This window comes from Brachyistius frenatus, unplaced genomic scaffold, assembly GCF_029030835.1.
Source record: "Brachyistius frenatus isolate BFR_SWC_R1_liver_20210118 unplaced genomic scaffold, ASM2903083v1 Contig_281, whole genome shotgun sequence".
Lineage (NCBI taxonomy): Eukaryota > Metazoa > Chordata > Actinopteri > Embiotocidae > Brachyistius > Brachyistius frenatus.
Genome location: NW_027210880.1, coordinates 411,686 through 428,054, shown reverse-complemented (window position 1 = coordinate 428,054; position 16,369 = coordinate 411,686). Strand labels below are relative to the sequence as shown.

The 16,369-nt window shown below is 44.3% G+C and overlaps 3 protein-coding genes and 1 non-coding gene across 4 annotated transcripts; 3 read left to right on the top strand and 1 right to left on the bottom strand.

Annotated features, from left to right (window-relative positions):
- Window positions 1–60: 60 nt before the first annotated feature.
- ndufaf5 (NADH:ubiquinone oxidoreductase complex assembly factor 5) lies at window positions 61–7,880 on the top strand. The gene is given in 13 exon segments (XM_069722084.1): window positions 61–101; window positions 777–1,052; window positions 1,054–1,240; window positions 1,944–1,984; window positions 2,478–2,541; window positions 3,282–3,329; window positions 3,556–3,659; window positions 4,224–4,263; window positions 4,371–4,568; window positions 5,701–5,761; window positions 5,974–6,057; window positions 6,803–6,885; window positions 7,540–7,880. Coding segments are annotated over 12 exon segments (1,092 nt in total). The 5' UTR covers window positions 61–101; window positions 777–957; the 3' UTR covers window positions 7,627–7,880.
- trnar-ucu (transfer RNA arginine (anticodon UCU)) lies at window positions 4,853–4,944 on the bottom strand. Its single transcript is given in 2 exon segments — window positions 4,853–4,888; window positions 4,908–4,944. It is a non-coding gene; the product is annotated as a tRNA-Arg (tRNA).
- A 24-nt stretch (window positions 7,881–7,904) lies between the features above and the next one.
- Window positions 7,905–10,760, top strand: LOC138634881 (uncharacterized). The gene is made up of 2 exons (XM_069722083.1): window positions 7,905–8,137; window positions 9,725–10,760. The coding sequence occupies exons 1-2, from the start codon at window positions 8,083–8,085 to the stop codon at window positions 10,405–10,407; spliced, it is 738 nt and encodes a 245-aa protein (XP_069578184.1). The 5' UTR covers window positions 7,905–8,082; the 3' UTR covers window positions 10,408–10,760.
- Window positions 10,761–10,995: 235 nt separating this feature from the next.
- On the top strand, window positions 10,996–15,920 carry LOC138634853 (dynein regulatory complex subunit 4-like). Its single transcript, XM_069722040.1, has 11 exons — window positions 10,996–11,145; window positions 11,283–11,372; window positions 11,828–12,025; window positions 12,112–12,318; window positions 12,407–12,461; window positions 12,715–12,920; window positions 13,956–14,123; window positions 14,341–14,427; window positions 14,501–14,710; window positions 15,510–15,575; window positions 15,657–15,920. Exons 1-11 carry the CDS (start codon window positions 11,143–11,145, stop codon window positions 15,774–15,776), a joined length of 1,410 nt encoding a protein of 469 aa, XP_069578141.1. The 5' UTR covers window positions 10,996–11,142; the 3' UTR covers window positions 15,777–15,920.
- The last annotated feature ends 449 nt before the right edge of the window (window positions 15,921–16,369 follow it).

The window sequence follows — 16,369 nt, the reverse complement described above, 5'->3', positions numbered from 1 at the left end:
CATGCAACTCTGCCGTGACCCCTCTGTTTCCCCACCCCTTTCTCGCTACGGCAAGCGAAGTAGGACAATCGGAGCAGAACGCGTAAAAGACTTCCAAGCAAGTAAGCACAGCTAACAAAATAGATTCGACATTTCTCTGCCTGCTTTTAACCAAACAACGAATATTACTGGTATTATATTCATGTCACGTTGTTAACAGCCCTGCAAACGAAGTATGGGACGCATTTAAGACCATCAATGTCCAATTATATAATAGTATTAATTATCGTTTTGTTTTCTCTTATGAAATCAACTTTGACATTTAAAGCAATAAAAATACGTTTTGTTTCATTTCTAGTGAATTATTTTCAAAATATGAGACATGTCGGCTACAGTCACAGATCATAGCAAGTATTTCTGCCCTGACAAACCACAGTACTTTAAGAAGTCAAAAGGTTTAATCCATTTAGTTATTTTGCACAATTTAACGCATTTTTGAATGTAATATCTTAATATTGTCCCTTATCTTTATTTAGGCATAAGAGAGCCAACTTCTTTCGATTATACATTTGTTGGATGTTGAATAAATAAAATGCAAAATGTGTCCTGCTTCTAGCTTTTACAACCTGATTATATTTTTTTTTTTTAGCTTTTCTTGGTTTTATATGAATGTAAACGAAATATTTATAAATTTATGAAAAACCGGGAAACAGATCAATCAGAGATCATCAGTTATCAGTAATAGCATAAGCAGTAACAGAAGTTTACATTTCATGGTACTTCCTGTCCGTTTCCAGGCGCTGCTCCAGTTCCAGAGTTTTCAGGGAGCCCTGCTGAATCCAGCTCCACGTCTTCCCTCCTCCCTTCCCCCTGAGGTCACCCAGCGTGGAGGACAGGAAGCAGTTGTACAGTGCAGATCTGTTGGTGGGGATCTCTGTCTGAGATCACAGCAGCTGACCTGCAGACAGCAGCAGCACCATGAGCAGCAGAGCGTGTCAGAGGGTCCTGCAGGGGCTGCAGACGGCTGCGTCTCCTCCTGCCGCCTCCTCAGGCAGCTGGACCATGTCCTCCTCCCTCCTCCTTCTCCTATTCCTCCTCCTGCTGCAGACTTCAGGTTGGGCCCAGGTCTGAACCCTGCAGGCGCCTGTCAGCGTCCAGCCGGGGAACCATGAACGTGTTCAACAGGGAGATGAAGAAGAGGCAGAAGAACTGGGCAGCTTGTCAGCAGGACAGCCACCAGTACGACTACCTCAGGGACGAGGTGAGAGGAGGCGGGACAGCGGGGCCTCCACAGCGGGGGCCCCTCGACCTCCAGAGGAGCTGTTTCTGGTCCTTCTGTGTCTCTTCATGTTCATTTCAGGCCTCTTTTTCAACACTCCTGTCTGAATCTAATTCTCATCGTTTTGTGTCTTTGTCTGGTTGTTTTGCAGCTTGTAGTCGCGTTTTTGTGTCTCATTATGTTCATTTTACGTCTCTTTTCCAACACTTTGAACACTTTTGTGGTTTGTTTGCATGTCTTTCTGTTTTGTGTCTCTGTGTGCTCGTTTCGGACCTTTTCATGCTGCTTTTGTGTCTCTTTGTCACTTTTTTTTTTTTTTTTTTTGTCTCTGTGTGGTACTGTTGCATCTCTCCAGTCCTTTTTCGTGTGTAAATGTTTTTCCAGCGTCTCTTGTTCGTCACTTCCTGCTCGTTGTGACTTTCTTTGTGTTGTTTGAAGTCATTTTGTGTCTCCTCCTGCGGTCCTCTCTTCTGACTCAGTGCGACTCAGTCAACAGTGAGATGAACCACAGGACACATCAGAGGCTGCATGTTTGTTTCTATTGTTTTGGTGGAATTTCTCCCAAAAACGTGTCAGATATTAAAGGACATAAAAAATTAAGAATTGACTTGAATTCTACTGATAATCTACTGATAAACCAGCCGCTCAGTGACGGTTCACTTCTTTTTCTTCTGTTGGTTTGCAGGTGGGCAGTCGAGTGGGTGATCGAGTTTACGACATCGCCAGGTGGGTTCATGAGGACGCGGCTCAACCGGTGCTCCTGAAACAAGGATTATTGAAATCTCTGGTCCTTTTGATGACCAATAGAAAAAGTCCTTTTTGATCAAGTATTATTAATCCATCTTTACTGTTTGTCTATCAGGACATCTGCAGGTCTTAGGAAGGCTTTGACTGCCCTGAATTCACTCTCCTCAATATAAGAGGAGTTAAAAAGTCTTAAATTTAATTGATAAACATCTTAAATCTTGTGTTTACAGACTATAATGTCTTCATTGATCGTGAACTGTTTATCTATCATTAGTCCATATCATTATTTACATTTTATTGACATAATTTATTTTGGAATCCCACAAATTTCTAAACTGACCGTTTATGAATTCAATTTGATGATTTTATAACTGAAAAATTAAAAGATGAAATTCAGAACGTTACAGAGGAGCAGCAACGACAACAGGACGTCCCCGTTTGACATATTTCCTCTTTCTTCTTGTCTTCGCAGGACGTTTCCTCTGGCGCTGGACATCGGTGGTGGGAAAAGTCACATTGCAGAGCATTTAAGCAAGGTACAGTCTGTATGTGTGCACATTAACATGAAGACATAATCACACCAGCTGAGTTAAACATACAGCCGACAACAAACTAATGCCATGAATATACAAAAAAAGTTTGGATCAGGTTCTCGAGGAGAGCGTCCAAAAGAATAAAATTTTTCATTTAAAGTAATGTGAAGTAGCTTAACTAAAAGGGGAAAAAATACATCATTTCCTACTTTTGATAGCTAAAATGGATGAATGGTGAAATAATTACAAAGTTAAATAATGGACAGTTTAAAAGCTAAACGCAATGGTGAAATATTGTTTGAAGACAATGGATTTACTGCTTTAAAAAGTTAGAAAGTGTGAAATAATTAGTACAAAGTGAAATTTTAAATGTAAAACAGTGGATTAAATGTTTAGAAATGAGAAGTAATGGAGCAGTTGAATTAGTCAGATAAATGGTGGAACAACTAGTTTAATGTAGGCTAATTGATTAGCAGTTAAGTTAGCTAAATGTTGTCGATAAATGTTGAAACAAATAGTTTAATTTAATGGATTATCAGTTAAATTAGCTAAAAGTAACGATTAGATTAGTTATATTTAACAACCACTTTAAAATCAACTGAAATAAACACGCATTGGGGTCAAAGTAGGATCTCATACAACACGTGTATGTTTTTGTATTGACTGTATTTAGATGTTGGTATCAGGTGTTTGTGTCTGATGAATGATGAGTGTAGTAAAGTGTGTGTCTGTGTGTGTTTCAGGATGTGGTGGAGCGTTTGTTCCTGACGGACGTCTCCCAGCAGAATCTGGTGAGATCTGAAGAACACAATAAATCCAACACATAAACACTTTATGGGAAGAAGATGGAGGCAGAATCTTCAGCCTTTATAGAATCATTTTTAATAGGTTTTTTTTTTTTTTTTTTTTTTTAGAGTTGGCTGATCAGAAGTATTTGTCTTTGCTGAATTTAGTTGCTGATGCGTGATGTTCATGTAAAATCAATTTCCCATTTGGTTTCCTGTCTGTAACCTTCAGAAGCAGAGACGACTGACTGAGATCCCGACTCAGCTCGTTCTGGCTGACGAGGAGTTTCTGCCATTCAAAGAAAACACCTTCGACCTGGTTATGAGCAGCCTGACGTGAGTGCAGCCGCCGTGTGATTGGAGATGTTTTCGTCTTCACTGAAGGTTGAAGTTGGACCTGAAGCTGCTTCTCTGACTTCTACCACACGATGAAGTCCTTCTTCTAAATCTGACAGAAGTCCTGTCGTAGTCGTTTTGTGTTTCCTTTTTTGTTCCATCTCTCTGGTCTCGTTGCTTCTCGTTCATGTGGTCATGTTGTTAGTTTGTTAGCTTAAAGAAATTGATATTTTTGAATCTGATTATTTGGGTGCAGGTTTAAACAAATTCAATTCATTGTTTTGTTTGAAATTATTCCAGCACTAAACAATGTGATATACACAAAATAATTTGAGGCCATATTCTACCTTTTATTATTCATTTATAGTCAAAAAGGCAACGAAGGATTCATTTTTGTAGCAATTATTTGTGATTAGTCAGTTATTTAATCTATTGAAATAAGAAATACAGTAAAAAATATAAATTCAACGCCTCTTTCTGTATGTAGTTGCATTTGTAGATCCTGGTTTTCAGGTTAGAAGACGTCGCTGTGTATCTAACTCACCTTTTGTTCTGTGCTTCCAGCCTGCACTGGATCAACGACCTGCCCGGAGCTCTCAAACAGGTGAGATCAAACGTTCACCAGGCTGTAGCTCCGCCCACTGTGGCACCGCCGTGAGAAGTCGACCGCAGGGCTGGCTCACCCGTTAACGGTCTGCGTCCTCCGCTCAGATCCACCGGGTGCTGAAGCCGGACGGCGTGTTCATCGGGGCGATGGTGGGCGGGGAGACGCTCTACGAGCTGCGATGTTCCCTCCAGCTGGCCGAGACCGAGAGGGAGGGAGGCTTCTCCCCCCACGTCTCCCCCTACACCGCCGTCACCGACCTGGGCAATCTGCTGGGCCAGGCGGGCTTCAACATGCTCACTGTGGTGAGAAAACACTCACACGATTTCTGATTGAAGTTCTGTCGATCAAACACAGTTAAAGTCAGAGCGGTCAACACAATGAAACCTAAGAAGTCACGTACGATAGTCGATCAAAGAAATATGAGCCTGTAAGTACATGTGATGCACACGTAGCAGCAGGAAGCAACAACCTTTATGAGGAAGTATTCCAAGTGTCGTCTCTTGATCAACATCAGCAGCTGAGTTCCACGGTTCTGGGGCCACTGGCACGTGAGCACTGCAGCAGATCAAAGATTATGACTAAACATTGACTCTGGTGGGACTCGAACCCACAACCTTTGAATCACTTCTTCAGTGTTTAGCTAGAAGTCCAACGCGCTATCCGTTGCGCCACAGAGCCACATACCTGTCGGTAAACCCTGTTGCCATGGCGCCACAGTTCAGGTGGTTTGTGTTCGCTGGGTTTCAAAAGACGCAGCAACAGACAGAAAACTGAAACAAAGTGACAAAGAGGGAAGAAGAGCACACAGACTGAATGCAGCAGGGGGGAAGGACAAGGAGGGACCAACAATCATACAAAGGACAGGAAATGAAAAAAAAGAGAGACACAAGAGGTGAGTCATTTCAAAATCAAACTGGAAGCACAAAATCCAGACTGACCTGAAGACTACAAAGCAGAAAAGAAGTTCAAACCAGAACAGACGCCTCAGAAGGTCCCAGAAGAACTCAGTGTTGACAGTCTGACTCTGGGGGACGAATTCACGGTGACACAACGCCGCCAACGTCAAAGAAAACCCAGCTGGTGTCTCCTGACCTGACGTGCCTTCTTCGCTCTTGAAACCTGAACGTCACTCGGAACATCTCGCCGGCTCATCGCTTCATCGCCGTAGACTTTCTGAAGCATTTCAAGGGTCTCTGTTGACCATTTCCAAAGTTTGGCCCAAAATCTGATGTTTCTCTGCTCCAGTTTCAGGGCCACGGTGAAATCACTAATGTTCTCCTACCAGTGGTCACAAAAATGTATGGAACTCAGGTGCTGATGTTGATCAAGAGATGACAGTTGGAATACTTCACTGTGCTGACTGTTCACGCGCAACAGGAACAGTCTCAGAATTTTTTCATCGACTCTCGTAAACCGTTTCCCTCTTTGTTGCAGGACATCGATGACGTTCAGGTTTACTATCCAGGAATCATGGAAGTCATGACTGATTTACAAGGTACAAATTCACAAATTCAGTCTGTAATTTCACTCTCATGGACGTACCCTGACCTGCTGGTGGCGCTGTAGATTAAAAAGAGAGGATTAGAAAAAGGAAGAAGTCCAGTCTGATATGTATCTGGAACTAAATGCTGGAGCCAACGATGGGTTATTTTAGCCATCTGTAAATCTGTGCAGTCTCTGTTGATCATCCTCATGTTGGGTTTTCAGGGATGGGTGAGAGTAACTGTGCCTGGAACCGGAGGTCGCTGCTGCACAGAGACACCATCTTAGCAGCAGCTGCTGTTTATAAAGGTGAGGCTTAAAGCAGTAAATTAGGTCTCTGAACTATTTGATTTTTCTTTTGAATATTGCGAAAATCACATAGTTAGAGGTGGGGCCAAAATCAAACTGTCTGACGTGGGGCCAAAAAATCTACAGTCAAAGGCAGGTCTGAAATCACACAGAAAGAGGCGGGACAAAAAAAATCTACAGTGAGTGGCGGGGACAAAATCATATGGTTAGAGGCGGGGTCAGAAATCACACAGTTAGAGGCGGGGTCAGAAATCACACAGTTAGAGGCGGGGTCAGAAATCACACAGTTAGAGGCGGGGTCAGAAATCACAGTTAGAGGCGGGGTCAGAAACCACACAGTTAGAGGCGGGGTCAGAAATCACAGTTAGAGGCGGGGTCAGAAACCACACAGTTAGAGGCGGGGTCAGAAATCACAGCGGGGACAAAACAGGTCATTCTGTTTTCCTTTCAGTCATCCATACCCTCAGGAACCTACCGGCAGAGTAATAGCAGCCGGATCATCCTGACACGTGCTGATATAAACTGACTCAGCAGTCCATTCAGGATTTATTTCTGACACTTCTGCTTTCCACAGCATTTCTTTTATTAAACCTGATTAGGAGCCTTTTATTCATCACGGTGACTCACCAGACTGAAACAGACCATTCCTGTTTCTTAGAGACGAGATAGTCAGGCTGCGTTCACAATGTTGTACTGTTCCCATAAACGAGTTTTCTAAGATTTCTGTCTGTTGGAAATGTTTCAGAGATGTATGGGAACAAGGACGGGTCTGTCCCCGTCACCTTTGAGATCCTCTACATGATTGGCTGGAAGCCTCATGAGTCCCAGGTGAGAACACCTGATGCGGGTTCATCACAGCGCTGCTGGTGTGTTTCTGCACTGCAGCTCCATCTGTGCTGCGTTCACATCCTGTGGGAAGGAAGGAAGTTAATGATGGAGAGTTTCTGAGGATGGTCGCTCTTCTTCTTCTTCTTCTTTTTCTTCTTGTTTCAGCAGATTCCAGATGTTTGAATAAATAAACAGAAACAAACGTTATTTACATTTCTTTAGAGAACATCAGAATACTCGGGAACTGTTCACTTAAAACACTGTTCATCAGTGGAGGTTTTTTGTGACTTGCGGTCAAAATTTCTTCATCGTTTAGCAGTTTTTCTAAAACTTTTAGTCATTTGTGAATTTTTGTGAATTTGTTTTATTACATCATTTAGCAAAAATTGCCAGAATCCAGAAACTTATTTCTGCCAGTGAGATGAAAAAAACCCAGATCCTGTAAGTAATTATAATGAGAAGCTTTTAAGTGCTTATTTCCAGAAAGTTTGTCATTATTTCCAGATACTAATTCATTATTTTGAGAAGGTTTCTTATTATATTGACATACAGGATTTTTTTTTTCCATCTCACTGGCGTAAACAGGCTTCCATAAATTCAAGAAATCTTTTTTAAAATTCGATTCCTGATTTTAGTATTCTTTTTTTCTTTCAGGCCAAACCATTGAAGCGAGGCTCGGCCACCGCGTCGTTTGGAGATCTGTCGAAGGTCAGCCAGCCGACCAGCTCAGACAAGTCATAGAGTCACAGAGCAGCTGCAGATTGTACATAATATATTTAAATTCAACAAACTATGTTTTGTAGCCGAGTTAAACACTGTAATGAAATGTTATTCTCTGGAATAAAGTTGAGCAATGAAACATTGAGAATGTCATTTCCTTCGACAGGAAGCTTACTGTTAAAAATAGCCTTAAAAATAAAAGCACAAAGGAAGTGTGAAATCTTTTACTGCAACTCATGAAAAATGTGAGGCAAAAACAGAGGAGTTGTGTTTACATTTTTGTAGAGTGTGGGGGGGGGGGTAAAAGACCCGCTGAGACAAAAAAGTCTGTCGTTAAATATTGCTTTATGTGACCGTTACATTTTCCATACGGGTGCATATTACACAACACGAGTTTCATTTACACTCCGCAGCACTTATTTCTCACGACTTCCTCTCATTGAAACGACACCAGTGTTCACGCAGACGTCTGCAGAGATGCAGCTTTATTTCTACTTTCTGTTGATGGGATGTTTCTGTCTCAACTCTGCTGGTGAGGAAATCTGATTTATCAGCATTTCATTTATAGATTTCAGGTTTCGTTCAGGCAGCTGCAAAGATGTAAAACTGATTCATTAATTTACTCTTTGTTTGTTCGGGCAGTAAAAGGAAAGTGATGAATAACTGTCAGTATTACCCTTTAACAGTGCTTATATGTATTATGTGATATTTTTTCCTCTAAATTTGGCTCTGAAATGAAATGAGACATTTTACTGATTGTTTGGTTCTACAAATCTTTTTCCCAAACAGTTGGGACACTGTGTAAAATGTAAATAAAAATGGAATGGGATGATTTGTAAATCATGTAAACTCATATCTAAGTAAAAATAAACCAAAGACAACATGTCAAAAGTTGTAACTGATAAATTTGATTGTTTATTAAAAATATATGCTCATTTTGGATTTGATGGCAGCAACACGTCTCAAAATAGTTGGGACAGGGGCACGTGTATCTGTGTTGCATCACCTCTTCTTTTAAAGGCACACTGAACATTGAGGAAGTGAGGAGACCAGTTTCTGGAGTTTTGAAAGTGAAATGTCCCATTCTGGCCTGATATAAGATTTCAGCTGCTCAACAGTTCAGGGTCTCCTTTGTCGTATGTTTGGTTTCATGATGCTCCAAATGTTTTCAATGGGTGACAGGTCTGGACTGCAGGCAGGCCAGTTTATCACCTGGACTCTTCTACTACGGAGCCATGCTGTTGTAATACATGCAGAATGTGGTTTGACATTGTTTTTTTTAAATAAACAAGGCCTTACCTGAAAGAGACGATGGCAGCATATGTTGCTCCAAAACCTCTATATATCATTCAGTATTAATGGTTCCTTCCCAGATGAACAAGTTACCCATGTCATGCTCACTAATGCATCCCTGTACCATCACAGATGCTGGCTTTTGAATTGTGCACTGATAACGAGGTGGATGGTCCCTCTCCTCTTTAGCCCGGAAGATGCGGTGTCCATGATTTCCAAAAATAATTACTTTTCTTTTTTTCTTTGACTTGTTTTTAGAAGTGTTCCTGAGCCCATGCAGTGATTTCCACGACATAACTATTTCTGTTTTTAATGCAGCACTTCCTGAGGGCCCGAAGATCACCACCATCCAATATTGGTTTTCAGCTTTGTCCCTTGTGAACAGAGATTTCTCCAGATTCTCTGAATATTTTAATGATATTATAAACTATAGATGATCAAGCTGGATGGTCCCTCTCCTGTTTAACCTGGGGGATGCAGCGTCGATGATTTCCAAAAAGAATCTAAAATTTGGATTCATCAGACCACAGGACAGTTTTCCACTTCACCTCAGTCCATCTTAAATGAGCTCGGGTCCAGAGAAGCCGGCGGTGTTTCTGGATCATATTTATATCTGGTTTCTTCTTTGCATGGTCGAGTTTTAACCTGCATTTGTGGATGCAGCGATGAACTGTGTTCACAGACGATGGTTTTCAGAAGTGTTCCTGAGCCCATGTAGTGATTTCCAGTACAGAATCGCGTTTGTGACTCTTCTACTACAGAGCCATGTTGTTATAATGCATAGATCCTTGCTTTCCGACCGATTTCTTCCTCTTTTTTTTTACAGATGTCACTAAACAGACCGTGCTGCAGCACACAGCCGCTACTCTCCCCTGTCCTCATGCGAAGGGAAACGTGTCCTGGACTCGCTACAGATCCAGTAAATTGGTGACTCTTGTCAGCATCATAAACGGCCTTGACCGCCGAACCGACAAACGCTTCAGTTCCCTGGCAGACAACGCACTGTACATCAGTAACGTTGAAGTCTTGGACACCTCCATGTACATGTGCAACGGCAGACAGACGGTTTACCTGGAGGTGACCACAGACACGAACATTGTTCCCAAAGCCCGGCCAGAGGACGAAGCAGGAGGAGAACATGTACTGGATTCAGACCAGAAGAAGCAGCAGTACTCAGACTTGTGGAAAGTCCCTGTTGGTGTGGTCATCGGTGCTTCTCTGGTGCTCTTCTCCATCCTCATCCTGAGATTCTGCTCCGCAAAGAGAGCAGGCAGGAACACAAGCGAGGACCAAAATGTAAACGAGGTGATTTACGAGGACATCAAAGACCTCGGCGAGCAGCTCAGGAGGGAATCGGGTGTCGAGAGTCCATACAGCTGGTCGACGATCACTGAACCACCAAACACCTGCACACCTCTGGACGCTCACCTGTACAGCACCGTGAACAAAGTCAAAGCTGAAGGACGTGAAGCCTGCGTGTACTTTCTCGCCCAGAATCCTCCTCAGTGAACAATCAACCTTTGACCTCTCACACAACGTCAACGTGGACGTCATTCAGACACACAGAGGCTAACAATTTAGCAAACAGGCGTCTAACGTAATGCAGGAAATGCAAAGGCACTGATTTTCATCAGTAACTGACTGACTGTTCATAATCTATAATTGTGAAAATTCCTCCCTTAAATCAAAGTAAACGTATTCAGACATTTTGCTTTTTTCTGAGCAGCTTTTCAAAATAAAAACACGTCGACTTTGATCAACAGAAACAGGAAGTCTCGAAAATCTTAATTTGGTGAATACAGCTAAATTTCTACGTAATCACTAAATAAAATAATTTTCCTGAAATGTATAGTCAATTCATCGAATCCATCATTTTTGCTGTTGTTTTTATCTTATCTATTAAACAAAAATAATAAATAAAATAAATAACTGATCTGTCTTTAAATAATTTCACAAACTTCTTTTAACTGTGATCTTTTCTTCTGACTTTAATCCTTTATTCAAACGTTCTCCATTATTTTGATCTCACGATTGCGTGATGTCGATTTTCTTCAAATAAAGTTTAATTTGAAGAAAAAAAAAAAAGCTTTCGGATGTTCACGTGACTGACGGGTTGCCATGGCAGCGGCTCGTGTTTACGGGTGAACGTGCGGCTCAGTTCACGGTGTTCGGCTCTAACTCGGTTTTACCGTCGACTGTATATAAAAAGTTCGGTTCTACCGGAAAGTTTCCCGCCGATTAACGATGGTGAGTAAACGTTTGTTTTCACTGGAAACTCGTTCACATAGTGGAGATCCGTTAGCATGTTAGCTTAGCATCAGTCGGATTCGGTCATCGGCTTCTAATGTTGTTGTTGTTGTTGTTGTTGTTTTGTTGTTGTTCAGCCGCCGAAGACGAAAAGCAAGAAGAGCGGGAAGGGGAAGTCTTCTTCGGTGGTGGACGGTCTGTCCACTGAGGAGATGTCCAAGGACCAGGTCAGAGCTGCTAACGTTAGCCCCGGAGCTAACAGAGAGAGAGTGTGTGTGTGTGTGTGTGTGTGTGTGTGTGTGTGTGTGTGTGTGTGTGTGCGTGTGTGTGTGTGTGTGTTTGGACCGGAACTCAGTCCGAGCTCGAAGCAGATCGATCAAAGCAGGTCTACTCTCACTGATTGACTGATTGATTTTCTTCTGTAAGTTATATAATAATAAAAAAATAATAATAAAAAAAGTTACAACTAATGAAATAATAATAAACAAACATACACAAACGTTCATTACAGCCTGTAAGCTACAACTGTGTACTGTAGTCACGGTGAACACCAGGGGTCAGAGGTCAGTCTGTGCTGTGGGCCGAAATTTGATATATCATTAGTGGAGTTCAAATGAGTGTGTAAACAACTGTGAACAGGTATGAACAGGCTCCATGTGGCCTCGGTGTCTCTGCCCTGCAGCTGGAGGAGCACATCATTCGGCTGCGGGAGGAGCTGGACAGAGAGCGGGAGGAGAGGAGCTACTTCCAGCTGGAGCGGGACAGGATCCAGGCCTTCTGGGAGGTCTCCAAAAGGAGCGTGGAGGAGGCGAAGGCGGAGCTGAGGAACAGGGGCAGGGAGAGGGAGGAGGCCGAGGAGCGCCACCGAGTGGAGATCAGCGTGAGCTGCACGCACGTTCACCTCCTGCAGATGCACTCTGACCTTACAGATCGCTGTGTCTGACCTCTGACCTCTGTCCGGTCCAGGTCTACAAGCAGAAGCTGAAGCACGTCCTGTCCGAGCACCACACCGCCGTCTCCGAGCTGAAGATGGACGCCATCGTCTCGTCCTCGCTAGTCCAGAACCGGCACACGGAGTCGGAGCTGGTGCTGCGCAGAGACGAGCAGCACCTGCAGGCCGACTTCAGGGACAAAAAACTCCGCAGCCAGAACTGCATCCAGGAGCTCAAACTGGTGAGAAGCTCACAGGCAGAAGTTCTTTATTCTGGACACTTTGTTTCTTCACCTGAGCGGCAACACGTCACCTGTTCACTCTCAACAGAAACACCAGGTGGAGCTGATGGAGCTGACCAAGGACTACGACCGCAGGACCCGAGGTAATGACGCTGCAGAGGGACTCAGCTGGACAGGTGGGGGACAGGAGTGAGCAGGTGGGGACAGATGTGAGCAGGAGTCAGCAGGTGTGAACAGGAGTGAGCAGGTGTGGGCAGGAGTGAGCAGGAGTCAGCAGGTGTGGACAGGAGTGAGCAGGAGTCAACAGGTGTGGACAGGAGTGAGCAGGTGTGGACAGATGCGGACAGGTGTTTTATAAACTGCTCCTGAGCGCTGCCGGTGTTGCTGCCTCCTCAGAGTTCGAGGTCAGACATCAGCAGCAGATGCAGTCGATGATCGAGATGGAGGAGAAGAGGCGGCGGGCCGAAGTCATTGATCTGGAGGACCGGATGAAAAGTCGAGTGGTGACTCTGATCGAGCAGCATGAGCGATCCCTGCGAGGGGCGGAGGAGTACTACTCCGGTGTCCAGACCAAACTGCTGTCGGACCAGAAGCTGCTGAAGGTGAGACAGGAAACCATCAAACCCTCAGATGGAACCTTGACGCTGTTAAGGAAAGAGTTGGGACGCTGTGTAAAATGTAAATAAAAACAGAACGGGATGATTTGTAAATCATGTAAACTCATATTTAACTAAAAATAAGACATTTTATTGTTTTATTAAAAATATGTGCTCATTTTGAATTTGATGGCAGCAACACATCTCGAAATAGTTGGGACAGGGTCATGTTTACCACTGTGTTGCATCACTTCTTCTTTGACAACACTCTGTAAACGTTTGGGAACGGAGGAGACCAGTTGCTGGAGTTTTGAAAGTGAAATTCAATTCAACATTAATAGTTCCTTCCCAGATATACAAGCTACCCATGTCACGTTCACTAATGCATCACTGTACCATCACGGACGCTAGCTTTTTAACTGTGCACTGATAACAAGCTGGATGGTCCCTCTCCTCTTTAGCCTGGAGGATGCAGCATTTCAAAATTTCAGATTTGGATTCATCAGACCACAGAACAGTTTTCCACTTCACCTCAGTCCATCTTAAATGAGCTCGGGTCCAGAGAAGCCGGCGGTGTTTCTGGATCATGTTCATATCTGGTTTCTTCTTTGCATGGTCGAGTTTTAACCTGCATGTGTGGATGCAGCGATGAACCGTGTTCACAGACGATGGTTTTCAGAAGTGTTCCTGAGCCCGTGTAGTGATTTCCACCAAAGCATTGTGTCTGTTTTTAATGCAGTGCCGCCTCAGGGCCTGATGATCAAGACAAATCTTTTTATGAACCGTAGATGATGAAATCTGCAAATTCTTTGTAATTTTACGTTGAGGAACATTATTCTTAAATTGTTGCACCGCTTGCCCACACAGTCTTTCAGAGTGAATTTAGAAATAATTTGTTGTTATTCACATTTTACAAAGCTTTAGTCCCAGCTGCTGCTGCTGCAGACAGACTCTTCCTCCTGACATTAAATTCTTCAGGTCGTTTCTCACACCTGCCTGACTGTCTGCGTTTCGGCTCCCGTCTGATGTTCTGTCCGACAGGAGGAGCTCTCGGAGGCAAAGAAGCAGCAGGCGCGATCGGACAAAGAGCTTTCAGCCGCTCAGCAGGAGAACAGACGTCTGACGGAGGTTCTGCAGGACGCCGAGCAGAAGCTGCCCGAGCTGCACATAAAGCTGGAGGAACACGAGCGGGCCAAGGACAGGGCGGTGGTGCGTTCACTGCACATCAGTACACATCAGCAAACGTGGAGCATCATCGGCTCACCACAATCTGAAGAGCACCATTTGAAACCGAACGAAATCGTCCTTTACAGACACCAACATTTACCTGCTACTCTTATTTCAACAGCAACGAAAACACTTTAATGATTGGCAGTGTGATGACTTTGCTTCGAACCGCTGATGATGTTTGATGATGTGTCTGAAGGTGCGGCGAGCTCACGTGAAGCTCATTGAAAAGGAGCTGAGAGATCTGACCGTGGAGCACGAGCTGCTGCTGCAGGCCTTCGAGAAGGTAAACCGCCGCCTCCCTCTCCTTCCTCCCTGCGTCCGGCGGCAGTGAGCTGATGTCACCGTGGTGTCGGCAGGTCGAGCGGGAGCGCGACGAGCTGCTGAAGAAGCAGATGGAGGCCATCCTGGACGTGCAGCAGAGGAGCAGCCTGAAGGAGGCGCTGCTGGAGAGGAAGCTGACCGCTCTGACAGAAACGCTGGAGAAGAAGGAGGTTCAGCTCTGTGCGGTGCTCTCCGCCTCCAACGTCGACCCAACGACCGGCAGCAGCGCCGCCAACAAGCTGGAGGTACGATTTCACATCCACCTGTAATGACCACAGACTGTATAGAGAAGTGTTCGTAGCTTCCAGCTCTGAAAAATGAGGCCAACGCAGAAGTGCCTGAAGCTGCAATACCACCGAGTGCCACTAGAGGTTGGCTCCAAAAAAAGCCTCTATAGACTCTCATTCAACTTCTCTCACGAAATACAAAGTCAAAAAAAATTTCTCCACCAGTTATCTCGGTGTTGTTAGCTAAAGTCGCTCCTTCTTATTAGTTTTCTGGAGGTCCATCTGAAAATAATCAGTCATTAATTACAAAATAAGCTTCAAAAAGGTGTGTTTTTGGGGGCGGGTCTGTTTGATTGACAGGCCTGTGGTGCAGTCAGGTTACAGCTATCGGTGGGCGGGACGTCAGTATCGTCAGGTTTCCAATCAGATCAGTCAGATCCACCGCTCGCTCCTCCCCCAGCTCGTCCAAATATGGTCACTTCCTGCTCCAAACCGCTCCGAACTAGCGAGATGGTGACAGACAGAATCTGAACTGGAGGCTTCATAACATTCACAAACCAACGGGTGACGTCGCTGCTGGTTTGTGAACTCGAGACACAAAAAGATTTTAAACAACCTCAAAAACAGTCAAAACAACCTTTAAGGAGACCGAAAAAGACCAACATTATTCCATATTTTTGTAACAAATCGATAAATTAAATAAATAATAATAAAAATCTGTATGACTGCGTGTCTCGTGCGTTGGGAGTTTTGACTCTGACGTCTCGGGTTCTGTTTCCACCGTCCTCTGAACCTGAAACCTGACCCGTCTGTTTAGGAGATCCTGAAGTCGAAGCAGCGCGCCATCGACGCCTTACAGAAGGACATGGCTCGGGAATGCGAGGTGAGTTGGACGGTGCTCGGCGCTGCACAGCTTTCCTGTCGCTGCAGCTCAGGTGCTGATGAGCTGCTGTTTGACCTGCAGGAGTACGACCAGCTGCTGCAAACCTGCACGGAGGGGCTGAAGGCTTTGGCCGTCCCGCTGCACGACTTGCCCCTACGGCCCGCGGAGCAGATCCTGAACAGGCCGACCCAACAGCACTGACCTCCCGCAGGGGTCAGCGCTCACCCGCTGCACCCGAACTACGTCTCACCACCTAAGTTGTTGATTGAATCTTACATTTGAATGGGTAGTCAATAGGAATATTGATTTGTGTACTGCCAGAGTATAAAGTGTATAAACTGAGAATAGCTGTACTATTCATTTTTACAACCTGGCGAGCTGATGGAGACGACAAGAAAACATCTGAAAAAGAAAAAGTTTGAACAAATAAACCTTCTGAGAGCTATTAATGGAAAGTTTTACATGTTAAAAATAATTAAAGTCAAACTGATGCAGCTGTGAGCTGCAGGTATTCATCTGATGTCGCTGATCAGAAACACTGTTAAGAGTGACACACACACACACACACACACACACAGAGAGTACATTCTGTGGAGCCGTTAAAGAAGAAGTTTGACTCTTTGGTGAATGTGAGACTCCAGAAGTCCAACATCTGGTCTCCTGTAAATCCATTTTATTCCCTCAGGAGAGACTCAGGCTAACAGTTCCCCCCCGCTCCCAGTATTTGTGCTAAGCTAAGCTAAAGCTGCAGTTTCAGTGAGATGTAAAACTTTTCCTTCGAGCAGTCGGGAGAG